The sequence below is a fragment of the Lithobates pipiens genome, unplaced genomic scaffold (genome assembly GCF_037356315.1).
Source record: "Lithobates pipiens isolate NorthernLeopardFrog02 unplaced genomic scaffold, aLitPip1_a1.2 Scaffold_19, whole genome shotgun sequence".
Taxonomy (NCBI): domain Eukaryota; kingdom Metazoa; phylum Chordata; class Amphibia; order Anura; family Ranidae; genus Lithobates; species Lithobates pipiens.
This window is the reverse complement of record NW_027507764.1, coordinates 447,217,838-447,232,724: the sequence shown is the minus strand read 5'-3', so window position 1 is coordinate 447,232,724 and position 14,887 is coordinate 447,217,838. Positions and strand designations below refer to the sequence as shown.

Genomic DNA, 14,887 nt, shown 5'->3' with positions numbered 1-14,887 from the left:
AAGCCACTCAGCTGTTATCTCAGAGGTGCGGGAGGGGACAAACCCCCCCCCCCCCCCCCCTGCAGCCTCCCGATGCTCTGATCGGGCCTCCCCTCCCACCGGGAAACTCGATCTACCATCTGGCTCTTCTGGCGCCTAGTAACAGACTGGAACGAAGCCGGAAATGGCTTCATTCCAGTCTCCTGATTGTAGACACTGAAGCGACGTCACAGCGTCACTTCCTGTTTACTGGGCTGCCAATGGCTCCGGTTTAAAAAAAATAAAAATATACAGTATTCAGAATCGTCAAAAATGTCGATATGAATACTTTGAAGTGCAAAGGAGGGACTTTTAGGCCCCCGATCCCTCCATAAAGAATACCTGTCACCACCTATTACTGTCACAAGGGATGGTTATAAAATTTAAAGTGTCGCCTATGGAGATGTTTAAGTGCCATAGTTTGTCTCCATTCCACGAGTGTGTGCAATTATAAAGCGTGACATGCTTGGTATCTATTTACTTGGCGTAACATCATTTTTCACATTATACAAACAAAATTGGGCTAACTTTACTATTTTTTTTTTTTTAGTTCAGGAAAGTGTCCCATTTTTCTGTGTACATCCTAGTTTATTTTTTTTTTTAAACTCTATCCACTTTTACCATACAATAGTGAATCTCTCTACCTGGCCTTCTTCTCTACTACTTAAATATTCAATTTTATAGATGTAGCCTATTCTCTTGAACAATTCTTTTATAGTAGATTTTTCCGGGTCTTGCCATTTTTTAGGGTATTCTTCCCTTCACTGCATTCAGTAAGTATGGGATCATTGTTCTCTTGTATTTTTTTTTATTTTTTTTTGTACTACTTGTTCTATGAAATAAAAATGTCCATGGATCTTTTAAGATCTCCTTCCCTGTGATTTCCCCTATATAGTATTGTATCTCCAGCCAGAGTTCCCTTATTTTGCTGCAATCCCAGCATATATGGGCCATATTACCTATTTGGTTACATCCTCTCCAACATAGTGGGGATTTTTCCTGTTGGTATCTTTGGACTTCTCAGGTGTTAGATACCATCTAGCTGAGCACTTATAAATAATTTCTATTGTTTTTTTATATCAGTCGCGTATTCGTGTACCCCACCCATCACTTTGACTACCTGTTGGTCATCCATCTGTGCTCCCAATTCTCCTTGCCATTTTCCAATGAATGGGGGTCTTCCCTGTCTCTCTAGGTCTGTGAGTATCTTATAGATCCAAGATATTCCATGTTTCAGTGTTGTCTGTACACTACATAATCATTCTATTGGGTTCTATTTGATTGTCAGCTACAGGAGCCAATGGCTCCAACTGCCATCAATCTGCCCTGTAAGGAGGGATAGAGCACTGGATTGAGATCCGGGGCTCAGGTAAGTTAAAGGGGGGGGGGGGCCCTGAATGGATCCTGTGATATTGAAGGTTTTTTTTTTTTTTTTTACCTTTTTAATGAAGAGACTACTTTAAGGTAAAATAAAAAAAACAAATGAAGCCTTTAACCACTTCGTATCGAGGTCAATTCTGACACCGCTCCTACGCATAAAAATTGACAATTCTTTTGTTAGAAAATTACTTGGAATGCCCAAACATTTATATATATTTCTAACAAAGGCCCTATAGAATAAAATGGTGGGTATTACAATTTGTTATGTCACACGGAATCTGCGCAGCGGTTTTTCAAACATTTTTTTTTTCATGAATTAAAAAAAAAAAAAGTTAGCCCAATTTTTTTATATAATGTGAAAGATGATATGCCGAGTAAATAGATACCCAACATGTCATACTTTAGGCCCCTTTCACACGAGCGGTCCAAATATGTCCCATGCACAGCTTCCTGAGTGATGAATGCAAATGTTCCTCCAGTATTTTTTGATAAAATGCCGCATTTGTTTTGCCATCAATTTTGATCAATTTTCCTGTGCCTTTTGTAGCTCACACATCCCCCAAAACATCAGCGTTCACTTCCGTATTTTTTCATCATAGACCTTGTTGACTCCTCTCTAAATGTAGTGTTTATCGTTGCTAAATTCTGGTATCATCACTCCAAATGACTTTGTGCCAAAAGGTTTGAGGCTTGTCTCTGCCGTTTGGCGTATTGTAATCGATATTTTGTGGCATTTGCGTAGTATGGCTTTCTTCTGTCGACTCGACCATACAGCCCATCTTTCTTCAAGTGCCTCCTTATTGTGCATTTTGAAACAGCCACGCCACATGTTTTCAGAGAGTCCTGTATTTAACCTGAAGTTATTTGTGGGGGGTTTTTTTTCTTGCATCCCAAACAATTTTCCAGGCAGTTGCGGCTGAAATTTTAGTTGGTCTATCTGACCGTGGTTTGTTTTCAACAGAACCCCTCATTTTCCACTTCTTAATTAGAGTTTGAACATTGCTGATTGGCTATCTCAATTCCTTAGATATACTTTTATATCCCTTTCCTGTTTTATACAGTTCAACTGCTTTTTCTCGCAGATCCTTTGATAATTCTTTTGCTTTCGCCATGATTTAAAATCTAGAAACGTCGGTGCAGCACTGGTTGAAAGATGCAAGCATCTGTCAGGAGTCCAGAAACTCATTGACCTTTTATACACACACTTAATTACAAGCAAACAGATCACAGGTGAAGATAGTTACCTTTTAATAGCCATTCAAACCCCTTTGTGTTAACTTGTGTTCATATTATCAGGCCAAAATTACCAGGGTATGTAAACTTTTGATCGGGTCATTTGGGTAGTTTCTGTTGCCATTATGATTTAAACGTGTACACACAGTTGATTGATAATAAATGGCAAACATAATAAAAGCCAAACACTAACCATCAGTGAAAGACATTTTTTTGTTATCATTCATATTCTCTGAAAAATGGCCAAGAAATCATAAATTCTGCCAGGGTATGTAAACTTATGAGCTTAACTGTATACTCACCTGAGCCCAATCTAGCGATGTGTATGAGAGCAGAAGCTCTCCCGGCTATCTCTCTCCTCATTGGCTGAGACACAGCTTTCACAGTTCCTGTTTTCTTAAAGTTGGGACAGAAATGAACAGAAAAATCAGTGTGCAGCGTTTGTACACTTGTGAATGATCCAGGATAGTCCTAACATTGGAATGATTCATGAAACGGCGACTGATGTTTTTTTGTTTTTTTTGTTTTTATTAAAACCAAGCACAATGGGGAAACTGTAGAAATTAACGTGTTATATTGCTGCCTAATAGGTATCATCCAGTAGTGTCTACTGGTTCATTGTAGATATCTGATACCCTTGCAGATATCGGTAGACTTTTATAAAATATATCTGTATACAATTTTGCTATTTGTATTTTTCTACTTCATAACCGAATTTTGTTTAAATAGTATTTAGATTATTGTCTGTCATGTTTTTGACGCAAAGCCATGTCAAGAGGTAAAACCAGTAAAGAACAAAATAAATTGTAATTTTATATTTTTGGTTTTTATTTTGCAGGAAAATCATCAGCGTGTCAGCATATTTTTTGACTATGCTCGACGTGGGAAAAACACTGCCTGGTCTTACTTTTTACCAATGCTGAATCGTCAGGACTTGTTCACAGTTCACATGGTAAAACATAAAAAATATTACAGCCGTTATGTTTTCATTATTCCTTTCTGGTGTTTTAATATTCTGCTACTTTTTTTTATTTTATTTTTTTATTTCTATACCAAAAATTTTATGAACAGTTGTTTAATTTAGAAAGTGTAGAGTGAATCATTTTGGAAGCTGTCCATTGAGGACTGGTTTATCACACTGTATATGTACAATTCATATTTTGAATGACTTGTAAAACACTAAGGCAGGCCATACACAGTGCAAATTTCTTTCCTGCAACCAAAGAAATTTTGCTTGATTACCCCATCAACACAGACGGTGTTGACTGGCAAATCTGTATTTGTTTTCTCCTGGCAAGGGGCGGGGCCCCATCGGGAGAAGACCGTGATTATTACTAGCAACTTTAGTAGTCGCTGGTGATGATCGCAAGAGAATCCAGCAGGCTTGTTGTACCCAAAGTTGATCGATCGACTTGGTACATTCAGCCTGCCTATTAACAGTTCGAATCTCAGCCGATTCCTGCTGAACCGACCAAGATTCGAACCATGTATGGGCCGGCCATACATGGAAATGCAAACGTCAAACCGAAATCCAGTTAAAAGCCAACAATGATATAACTAAACCGTGATCTAATTAACAGTAAGCTAATCAACAACCAGGCACCCAGACTTTGATTAGTCAGAAAGTAACCACCCCAGACAATCTGGTAACAAGTCCACAGATGCACAAAGTACATTAAACGTTAACATAAACATTCCACAATGGTTCGGTAACCAAGTAAAGTGGACACAAGAGGATTAGCAGACACAATGGGTGATGCAATAAACTCAATTAACAATAGGATAAACACAATTCACAGCAGGCACTGGCTGAGATTTGAACCGCCTATGGCCGGCCTAAAACCCCACCTACACCTGAAGGGATTAGAAGTGAATTGGTTTATACTATCTACTATGTCTCATCTATCGGCACTCAACTTACAGCTCCATAGTCAGGGCTTGTGCATACTAGATGTGATTTGAAAATTGCATATTGTGCAATTTAAAGTATGATGTCTTGGATTTTCAGATGTTTGCAATGTTAAAAGTTGACTTTTTGGATGTTGCAGGACAGCACACGCAAAACTGCTGCTTGCAGGATATTTTAATATCTGCAGTGCATTTTTCTTGTGAGAGCAGGTCCACAATAACATAAGTGGATTGTTTAAAGCACTGTGTAGTTTGCCTGAATTACAAAATACAGTGTATCAATCTTGATGGATCTATTGTATGATCTATCAACTCTAAGGGCTAGCTGATTTTGGTTCAACTTTCGCCGTTTAATTGAAGGAAAAAGAAAAGGTGAAGTTAGGTTGTCATGAGTAGGCAGGGCAGAAAAAAGGAGGTTGCAAATTAAATAACAGTACAGGCAGAAAGAGGAGCTGATTTACAACAGAGAGCAGATACTGATAGTCTGTTAGTCCCTACTGCAGTCTGCGTTTTACAGTTGTGAATTTGACATGCATAAAATGAAGGCTGCAGTCTGAAGCCTATTGTCTGTTAACTGCTAACATTGCCTTTGCCTGATACCAAGTGGAGCCAGCAGACTAGCAAACACATTTTTAAAGCACATATGTTTTATAAATTGGGCTGCGTTTGTTAAAACGCTTATTTTTATCCTTAAGAGTAGTGTAAACAGTGCTACTTGTGCTTAAAATTACACTTACAGCAATAGTACGGTGCTGATAGTGGGTCATTCACTCTCCACCTTTTTCCATTCCTAAAACATGCTGTATTCTTTTCACAGAATACCAGACGTTCTGTAGTGGATGAGGAAAGTGGGGATGACCGTCATGATCTCCTCTCATCCAATCATTGTTTGGGTAAAAGAATACATGATTGGATGAGATGGGGGATAAGCAACCCACTATCATCAATGAGAAACCAGTAAAACTAATGCACTGCACATATGCTGGCAGTGAATATACTAGGAGAAAGCAGAGTCGGCAGAGGATGATGCTCCTTCACCAATATGCGGCCTTGGTTATGTTTTGACCAATCTTCTCTAACAAGATCTACTGCTGTAGTGGTGGTTAAGGATCGGTTGGTTCTTTCTGTCAGAACTAGCCGAGTCACTAAAATAGTAGTTTAATACAAAATCTTTAGCAAATACAAACATCTAATGTATGTATCTATATACCCATTCAAAAAAATGGTGCTCCTGTGTTTAAATGTATAACTTTAAAGGGGGAACCATTCTTCTACCGTCATCTGGCAGTGAAGTAAGTTATGGCAATGAAATATGCAGCACACGCATGGTAGAATATCGTGAGTATTTATGTATGGACTAAATTGTTTTATGGATTTACTCAAGTGTATACACATCTGCTGCAAATTCATTATCACCCTGATATTTTATCACTACGTAATGTTTATAATTCAGAAATTGTATATTGATGTATTGCAGTCTATTTATTCCTTGGTAACCATGGCTGGAGGAGAAATGCGACCTGTTTTATCTATGAGTTAAAAATAAAAATCTGTTCTTTCAGGCTGCACGTATAATTGCTAAATTGGCTGCTTGGGGGAAAGAACTGATGGAAGGCAGTGATTTGAATTACTATTTCAACTGGATTAAAACTCAGCTGAGTTCCCAGGTATTTTTTTTTTTTTTATCCTTTTCATTGAAGTTTGCAGTTTTTCTTACTTTATGTACTGGCCATGTATTACACACACTTGGAACCCTTTCACACTGGAGCAGTTTGCCGGCAGGACTCTCAAAGTCCTGCTAGCAGTATCTTTGGAGCGGTGTATACACCGCTCCTTCACCACTCATGCCCATTGAAATCAGTGGGGCAGCACGGCTATACCGCCGGCATAGCGCTGCTGTAGCTGCACTTTGTGTTGATTTTTAACCCTTTCTCGGCCACTAGCGGGGGTTAAAACCATCCTGCTAGCGGCCGAATAGCGTGCGCTAAAACACCAGTAAAGCGAAGCTAAAAATAGCTCCACTTTACCGCTGACTCCAGGGCACTGGCAGGGTAAAAGTGGTCCAACAGAGAAATATAATTTTTGAGCAACCATTTGATGCTTCATGCTTTTGTACTTCTGTATAATATAAGGTGATGGTGCAGTTTTCTGTCAATCGTGTATTAACTAGTGTAAAATGTGATGACATTATAACCCTCTTGATGGCAAATGGCTTATGTATTTCCAATAAAATGCAGTGGCGAATAAAGAAGCTGCTGAAAACCATCACAATGCAAGTACAAAGCCTCATGAGAGAACTATTAAGCTAATTATCAGCACCTCAAAAGCAAGTTAAAAGTTAGTCACCAGAATTCACAGTATTAAAGCAAAAGTATACTGCATTCAACTTGCTTCTAAATGCCAAGTCTTTGTACACAAACCAGTCTGTTTTTAAATGACAATTTTTTTGTTATAGTAAAATCTACTGCAATAAAAATGATTCTGCATTGGTAATAATTGGCAAAAACTCCTGGTCAAGTGGCAGTGACGGGGCTAGTAATTTAAAATATTCCTTTTATTTTTTTATATACCTTATTTATATGTAGGAATGATGCAATGGACATGATTACAGAGACCGTGTATACAATCTGGTTAAGTTATATATTTGTAGATAAAACACGGTTGTCTACATCAAGCCTGTGTATCACCCCCTAAGGTAATTGGCAATGCAGAGTAAATAATAACAATAAAAGTGTAGCGCTGCTGATAAATCAAACAATTGTATATAAATATCTATATTAGGTGTAGTAACCAATAAACCCAATATGTAAAATCAATTCATTTCTTCACAAATGAAATGCCATTGATCTTCTGTAATAAATATAACCCACACCACTGTGAATTGAATACAGTGCCTTGCAAAAGTATTCACCCCCCTTGGCTTTTTACCTATTTTGTTACATTACATCCTTTAGTTGTGTTTTTTTTAACCACTTGCCGCCCGCCCTATTACAAATTGACGGCGGCAAAGTGGTTTCATTATCCTAACCCGACGTCATATGACGTGATTAGGATAATAAGCCGCTGCGCGCCCCCAGGGGCGCGCATCGCGGCGATCGTTGTTGCGGGGTGTCAGTCTGACACCCGGCAACTACGATCTCAGTAAAGAGTCTCCGACGGAGACTCTTTACCATGTGATCAGCCGTGTCCAATCACGGCTGATCACAGTGTAAATGGGAAGAGCCGGTGATCGGCTTTCCCTCACTCGCGTCTGTCAGACGCGAGTAGAGGAGAGCCGATCGGCTGCTCCTCTGACAGGGGGGGTCTGTGCTGATCGATTATCAGCACAGCCCCCCCGAGGATGCCCACACTGGACCACCAGGGACACCACTAGACCACCAGGGAAAAGGTAATAAAAATACATAATCCTCCCTAGACCACCAGGGTGCCAGTCAGCACAATGGGTGCCAATCAGTGCCCATAATGGATGCCAATCAGTGGCCACAATGGGCATCACTGATTGGCATGCATTATTGTTTGGCACTGATTGGCATCCATTACTATAACACCGATGCCGCCTATGAGTGCCCACCTGTGCCGCCTATGAGTGCCCACCTGTGCCGCCTATCCATGCCCACCTGTGCCGCCTATCTATGCCCACCTGTGCCGCCTATCCATGCCCACCTGTGCCGCCTATCCATGCCCACCTGTGCCGCCTATCCATGCCCATCCGTGCCGCCCATCCGTGCCAGCTATCAGTGCCAATTTGTGCCACCTATCAGTGTCCGTCCGTGTCGCCCATCCGTGTCGCCCATCCGTGTCGCCCATCCGTGTCGCCCATCCGTGTCGCCCATCCGTGTCGCCCATCCGTGTCGCCCATCCGTGCCACTTCATTGGTGCCACATTGGTGCCCATCAGTGCCACCTTATCAGTGCCCATCAGTGTAGCCCCATCAGTGCCCATCAGTGAAGGAGAAAACATACTTATTTACAAAGTTTTGAAACTGAAACAAAAAAAAACATTTTTTTTTTCAAAATTTTCGGTATTTTTTTATTTGTAGCGCAAAAAATAAAAACCGTAGAGGTGATCAAATACCACCAAAAGAAAGCTCTATTTGTGGGAAAAAAATGATAAAAATTTCATTTGGGTACAGTGTAGCATGACCGCGCAATTGTCATTCAAAGTGCGACAGCGCTGAAAGCTCAAAATTGGTCTGGGCAGGAAGGTGTTTAAGTGCCCTGTATTGAAGTGGTTAAATCTGAATTATATGTGATGGATCAGAACACAAGAGTCTTAAGTTGGTGAAGTGAAATTAGAAAAAGCTCTGGTGCAACCAACATAATTAGTGAAATGATGTCCACCTGTGTGCAATATAAGTGTCACATGATCTGTCATTATATATAACACCTTTTTGAAAGGCCCCAGAGGCTGCAACACCTAAACAAGAGGTACCACTAACCAAACACTGCTATGAAGACCAGTGAACTCTCCAAAAAAGTAAGGGACAATGTTGTTGAGAATTAGTTAGGGTTAGGTTATAAAAAGATATACAAATCTTTGATGATCCCTAGGAGCACCATCAAATCTCTCCTAACCAAATGGAAAGAACATGGCTCAACAGCAAACCTGCCAAGAGACAGCTGCACACCAAAACTCATGGACCGGGCAAGGAGGGTATTATTCAGAGAGGCGGCATAGAGACGTAAGGTAACCCTGGAGGAGCTGCAGCGTTCTATAGCACAAACTGGAGTATCTGTACATAGGACGACAATAAGCCGTATGCTCCATAGAGTTGAGTTTTATGGCAGAGTGGCCAGAAGAAAGCCATTACTTTCAAAAAAATACAAAATGACACATTTTGAGTTTGCGAAAAGGCATGTGGGAGACTCCCAAAATGTATGGAGGAAGGTGCTCTGGTCTGATGAGACTAAAATGATGATGAGAACTTTTTGGCCATCAAAGAAAATGCTATGTCTGGCGCAAACCCAACAAATCACATCACCCAAAGAACACCATCCCCACAGTGAAACAGGGTGACAGCATCATGCTGTGGGGGATGTTTTTCATCAGTTGGAACTGGGAAACTGGTCAGATTTGAGGTAAAGATATATGGTGCTAATACAGGGATATTCTTGTGCAAAAGCTGTACCACTCTGTATGGGATTTGAGGCTAGGACAGAGGTTCACCTTCCAGAAGGACAATGACCCCAAACACACTGCTACAAGCAACACTTGAGTGGTTTAACCACTTCAGCCCCGGAAGAATTTACCCCTTTCCTTACTTTTTGCATTCGGCACTGCGCCGCTTTAACTGACAATTGTGCGGTCGTGCAACGTTGTACCCAAACAAAATTTTTCCCCCACAAATAGCTTTCTTTTGGTGGTATTTTTAATCACCCCTGCGGTTTTTATTTTTTGCGCTATAAACAAATAAAAATAGCAACAATTTTGAAAAAAAAAGCATTATTTTTTACTTTTTGCTATAATAAATATCCCTCAAAAATATATAAAAAAAACATTTTTTTTCCTCAGTTTAGGCTGATGCATATTCTTCTACATATTTTTGGTAAAAAATTTGCAATAGGCAATTGATTGGTTTGCGCAAAAGGGGTTAAGGGGAAACATGTAAATGTGTTGGAATGGCCTAGTCAAAGCCCAGCCATCAAATAGAAAATCTGTGGTCAGACTTAAATATTGCTGCGCACAAGTGAAAACCATCCAATTTGAAGGAGCTGGAGCAGTTTTGCAAGGAGGAATGGGCAAAAATCCCACTGGTAAGATGTGGCAAGACTAATCCAAAGCGACATTGACTTTTTCTGTTATTTTGTCCTATGTTTGACAATAAAAAAATAAAAAATAAAGTTGTGGGCATGTTCTGTAAATTAAGTAATGCAAATCCTCAAACAATCCATGTTAATTCCAAGTTGTGAGGCAAAAAAAAAACACGAAAAATGCCAAGGGGGAGAATACTTTTGCAAGGCACTGTAATTCTTATGTGTCAAAACACCACCTGTTCCCTCCTGGCTCCCAGAAATCAAGCATGTATTCGCTAAATCCTCCAAACTCCCAGTTCCTAAGGAAAGGATCACTTTAGCCTCCGTCCACTGGGGTCTCCCTTTGTACACTGGTAATGCCTCTACGAATTGCAGGGGTGTGGTTCCTTTAAGATCCCTTGAGTATTCGAGCGGCCATTATGTAATTCTCTCAATAGAATTCGCATAATTTGAGGGCTCTATTTATCAGCAGCACTACACTTACACCCCTTTCACACTGCACCACCTAGGGCGTCAGTGGTTAAGCTGCGCTATTCAGTTTTAACCCCCCACTAGCGGCCTAAAAGTGGTTAAATACACCCGCAAAACACTGCCGGCATTATTGCAGCACTGCCTCATTGATTTCAATGGGGAGCAGCGGTGGAGGAGCGAACTCACCGCTCCAAAGAAGCTGCTGGCAGGACTTTCTTTGTGCCCTGCCAGCGCACCGCTCCAGTGTGAAAGCCCTCAGGCATTCATACTGGAGTGAATGGAGCCGCTTTTTTTAGGCACTATGCAGGCGATATTTTTAGCGATTGTAGAGCCTGAAAAAACGCTGGCAGTGTGAAAGGGGTCTTATATTTTTATTTATTCTATTTGTGGGAACATAGATTGCTTTTTTTATTTGTTTTTTCCACTTCATTTTTTTTCTGGTGGGGCAGGGATTTAAACCACTCAACATTTCTTTAAATAGGGACACTTGTTGAGAGTGGAAAGGACCAGGTATGGACAGTATCTGAGAAACGGTGTTCACCACTGGATGACAATTTTTGAAAGTTATTAATTGAAAAATTGGGGTGGGAGTAAGTTTAGGAAAACCAGAGAAAACATGGAATGAGAGTTTAGAGGACAGGGAATAGTATCTCCTTTTTTTTATTTTTTTATTTTTTTTAACCTACCCGCTGCTACATGGAAGGTCTTGTGCTCATGTCTTGAGAGCCAGTGTGTCAGGGTTTCATATTCTGGTGTAGTTGAGAACTGATTCCAATTAATCCAAACCTTACATAATGTGTCATGGGTGCAGCATTTCGTGAAATCTGCCATTTGTTTAGTTTTACACATGGTGTGAAAGAGGTCTTGGGTTGTTTTCATAGTTTTGAGAAGCAGCTCCCAGCAGCATCAGTCAGGTTACATCTCGGGTTTTTTCTCAATTTTTCCCTACCTTGAACTCATGTGTCAGTCTTCCTTTCTGTAATCTCCACCATTCTGCTCTTAGGAGCAGTTGCACACTCCCTAATTTTTCCATAGACCATGCCCATTAACGGTTCGAATCTTGTCAGATTCCGGCTGAGATTCAAATTGCATATGGCCAGCCTAACATGACAATGCAAACTTCAAACTGCAATCCAAGTAACAACTCACAGTAAGCTAATTAACAGCCAGGCACCCGGACCTTGATTAGTCAGGGAGTATCCGCCCCACACAATCTGGCAGCAAGTTCAAAGATACACAGAGTACATTGCACATTAACATAAACACATAAACATTCCACAATGGTTCGGTAACCAGGTAAAGTTGACGCAATACTTATCACGTCTCCCAGAGGATTCGCAGACAGACAGAAACAATCGGTGATGCAATTCAATTAACAATGGGAGAAACACACTTCACAATAAACGCAACACCTTAAACAGATTACACATAACGGAGGGATACCTCAACATCAGGTTGTTTTAAGGCGATTATTATCTTCTCCTTAGAGTCTGAGTCTAGAAGGGGGTTGACGCAGTCATTGCTGGTTTGGGCATAGAGGCCCTAAATCTGTATCCAGGTCCTAGGTTCCCAGGGTCTGTGTTTCGGGGAGACATGGACCCAAAGCAAAACCACTCCAAGAGTCCTCAAGGCACACACCTTCCAAAGAATAGAGTCCCCTCAAAAGCCAGGGCCCATAATCAGTAGGCAGGAGGCTACCCTGCAATTCCCTCCAAAAGCCCCTGTCCTGGTTGGGCATGTCATAATAACTATACCATATTTATAGACCAAGGAACTCTGAATCCAGATATTTCAGGTGTTTATAGTCATAATGGTTAACTCCTATAGCATCTCAGAATTGAAATATTCGTTTTGGTTGGTCTGACCCTCCTGAACAAATATAATCAATAGTCACGATAAAACGGCATTACAAAGGACTACTATTTTTACATTTCTATTTTATTTTCTGCTTCAGAAATTACGAGGAAGTGGAACTGCCATGGAAACAGGAACTGTCTCTCCAAGCGATGTAAGTATTCTGCAAAGGGAACAAAAAACTTATGGTATGATAGTGAATCATAGGTGAGCGCATAATTACTTGACATTGTATTGGACTTTCAGAGTGCTACCTAGGGCACAGCTTAGTTTTTTTATTTGTGGCCTTTTTATTGGAACAATTTTACAATCTGTTGTATGTCTCATTTGTGATCCACCCACATTTCCTTGTTGCTCTCATTTCACATGTCTCTAGATAGACAAAATCAGAACAAGGTCCTGAAGGAACGTTCAAGTATGGCTGTGTACATGAAGATCACAAGCTCTTGATATAGCAATTGACAAATGTTACAAGGGTGGCGTTTGGGAGCAAAAAACAATTCTAAGCTAGCTAGGTCAAGATGCTGCAGATTAGTATAAAACTAGTGTTTAAAATAAAACCTTTAATATATTTTTGTTTGTAATTTAATTTAATTTACCTAGATCTTGCATAGATGGTTACATACTGTAGATATTGATACTGTTATAGTTTGTAGTCTGCAAACACGAGATTGTATCTCTGTTGTCTCAGTCATAGCTGCTGATGGTAGATTGGTAACTGCTGGAGTTCTGGCTAATCTGGCAGTCATAAACGTATACATTTGATGACCTTTGATTACTGATGGGTCTAATAACAGAAGTGTGTCTGGAGTATGCCCATAGTCCTGGAAGAAGTAAATGTCACTCATTTGTGACGAAAGCCATCAGTCTTTCATCCAGAAGGCTTCATGCTAGGACTTGGACCCTGGTCAGAACCGCTCACAACAGTGATCAATCTTTGGCTGAGTGTGCTGCAGGTTTGGCCTGTTGCTAAAGACCAAAACTGTACAGAAATGCTCTGGGATAGCATCTCAAGAGACATTAAAAAGTGATTGAGTTTTTACTGGAGAGGGGTTTAAAGCCTTCAGCTATTGGATTGACTGTCAGTTGAATCACTCCATTCTTTCTTTTGCAAATCATGAAAAGGAGCAACATAAAGGTGTATACAGATTTTACATACAGCTAACTCAAGGCAGCTTTAACATTTCTGCATAAAAAAATAAAATAAAATAAAACTTTATTAAAGAGGAAGTAAACCCTGATGGGTTTACTTCCTCTTTTATTCCCTGCAAAGGCAAAGCATAATGGGCTACTATGCATTGCATCGTAGCCCATTATGTGTCACTTACCTGACACAGGAGCCAGCGATGTCACCACTGTCCCCTGTAGTCCGGTGCATCCATCTTTTCGGTGGGGTCTCGCAGCTCCGCCGCTGTCATTCGGCGGAGCCGCGATGACGCCACTCCCGCGCATGCGCACGGGAGCCGACACACGCGGCAGCTCCATTGTTGGAAATGCCGCGCTCAGTGCGCCTGCGCGCCGCTGTCTACGGTGCATGCGCCGTAGACAGCGGTGCCTGTCTTCGGGCAAATCTCTCCTAAACCGTATAGGTTTAGGAGATATTTCTTGGACCTACAGGTAAGCCTTAATCTAGGCTTACCTGTAGGTCAAAGTGGTTTGTAAGGGTTTACAACCACTTTAAAGGCAACAGAAGTACCCGAATTTGACTTTGTACCCACCTCTTCCAGACCCTGAACTGCAGGACTCTTGGAGAAGTGGTGTAAGGAGCTGAGTTCATGTTCTGACAAGGAAAATGCTAAAAAGAGAAGACAGATGGGCTGCTTCTCCTTCCCTGTCCATTCACAGGCTGGGGGTGGGTTCACAATGGCCTGGACTCAGAGGATGTAGGTAAAAGATTAAGGACATCTAGAAATGGAAAAGAAGTTCTGCGAGGGACATCTCCAAATTGAAGGTGATTATTGCAACAATTGGTGCGCATTTTATTTAATTGCACACTTTTTTTTTTTTCTTTACCACTTTAGGTTTGGTAACAAAATGGCAGTCTTTTTAGGTTTGATTATGCTTGTACAGAATACTGCCGTCTGCAGTTAAGTGACGAGTCACCTATAGAAATGTTTACACTCCAGTTATCTCAAGGGACATGCATTTAAGTGATTGTAAAGTCTAGTGTTTTTTTTTTTTTTTTTTTTTTTTAAATAACCTATTATATTTACCTCCTCTGTGTAGTGGTTTTGCACAGAGCAGCCTTGCTCATCTTCTTCTCGGGTCTC

The 14,887-nt window shown here is 40.7% G+C and overlaps 1 protein-coding gene across 2 annotated transcripts in view; it reads left to right on the top strand.

Moving 5' to 3' along the window:
• ATP6V1H (ATPase H+ transporting V1 subunit H) overlaps nt 1–14,887 on the top strand; it is a 150,695-nt gene that overhangs the window by 37,415 nt on the left and 98,393 nt on the right. For both annotated transcript variants that reach the window (XM_077492693.1, XM_077492694.1), the window contains exons 6-8: nt 3,470–3,583; nt 6,102–6,206; nt 12,718–12,771. In XM_077492693.1, the coding sequence (XP_077348819.1) occupies nt 3,470–3,583; nt 6,102–6,206; nt 12,718–12,771 (273 nt within the window). The remainder of the gene's footprint in view (nt 1–3,469; nt 3,584–6,101; nt 6,207–12,717; nt 12,772–14,887) is intronic.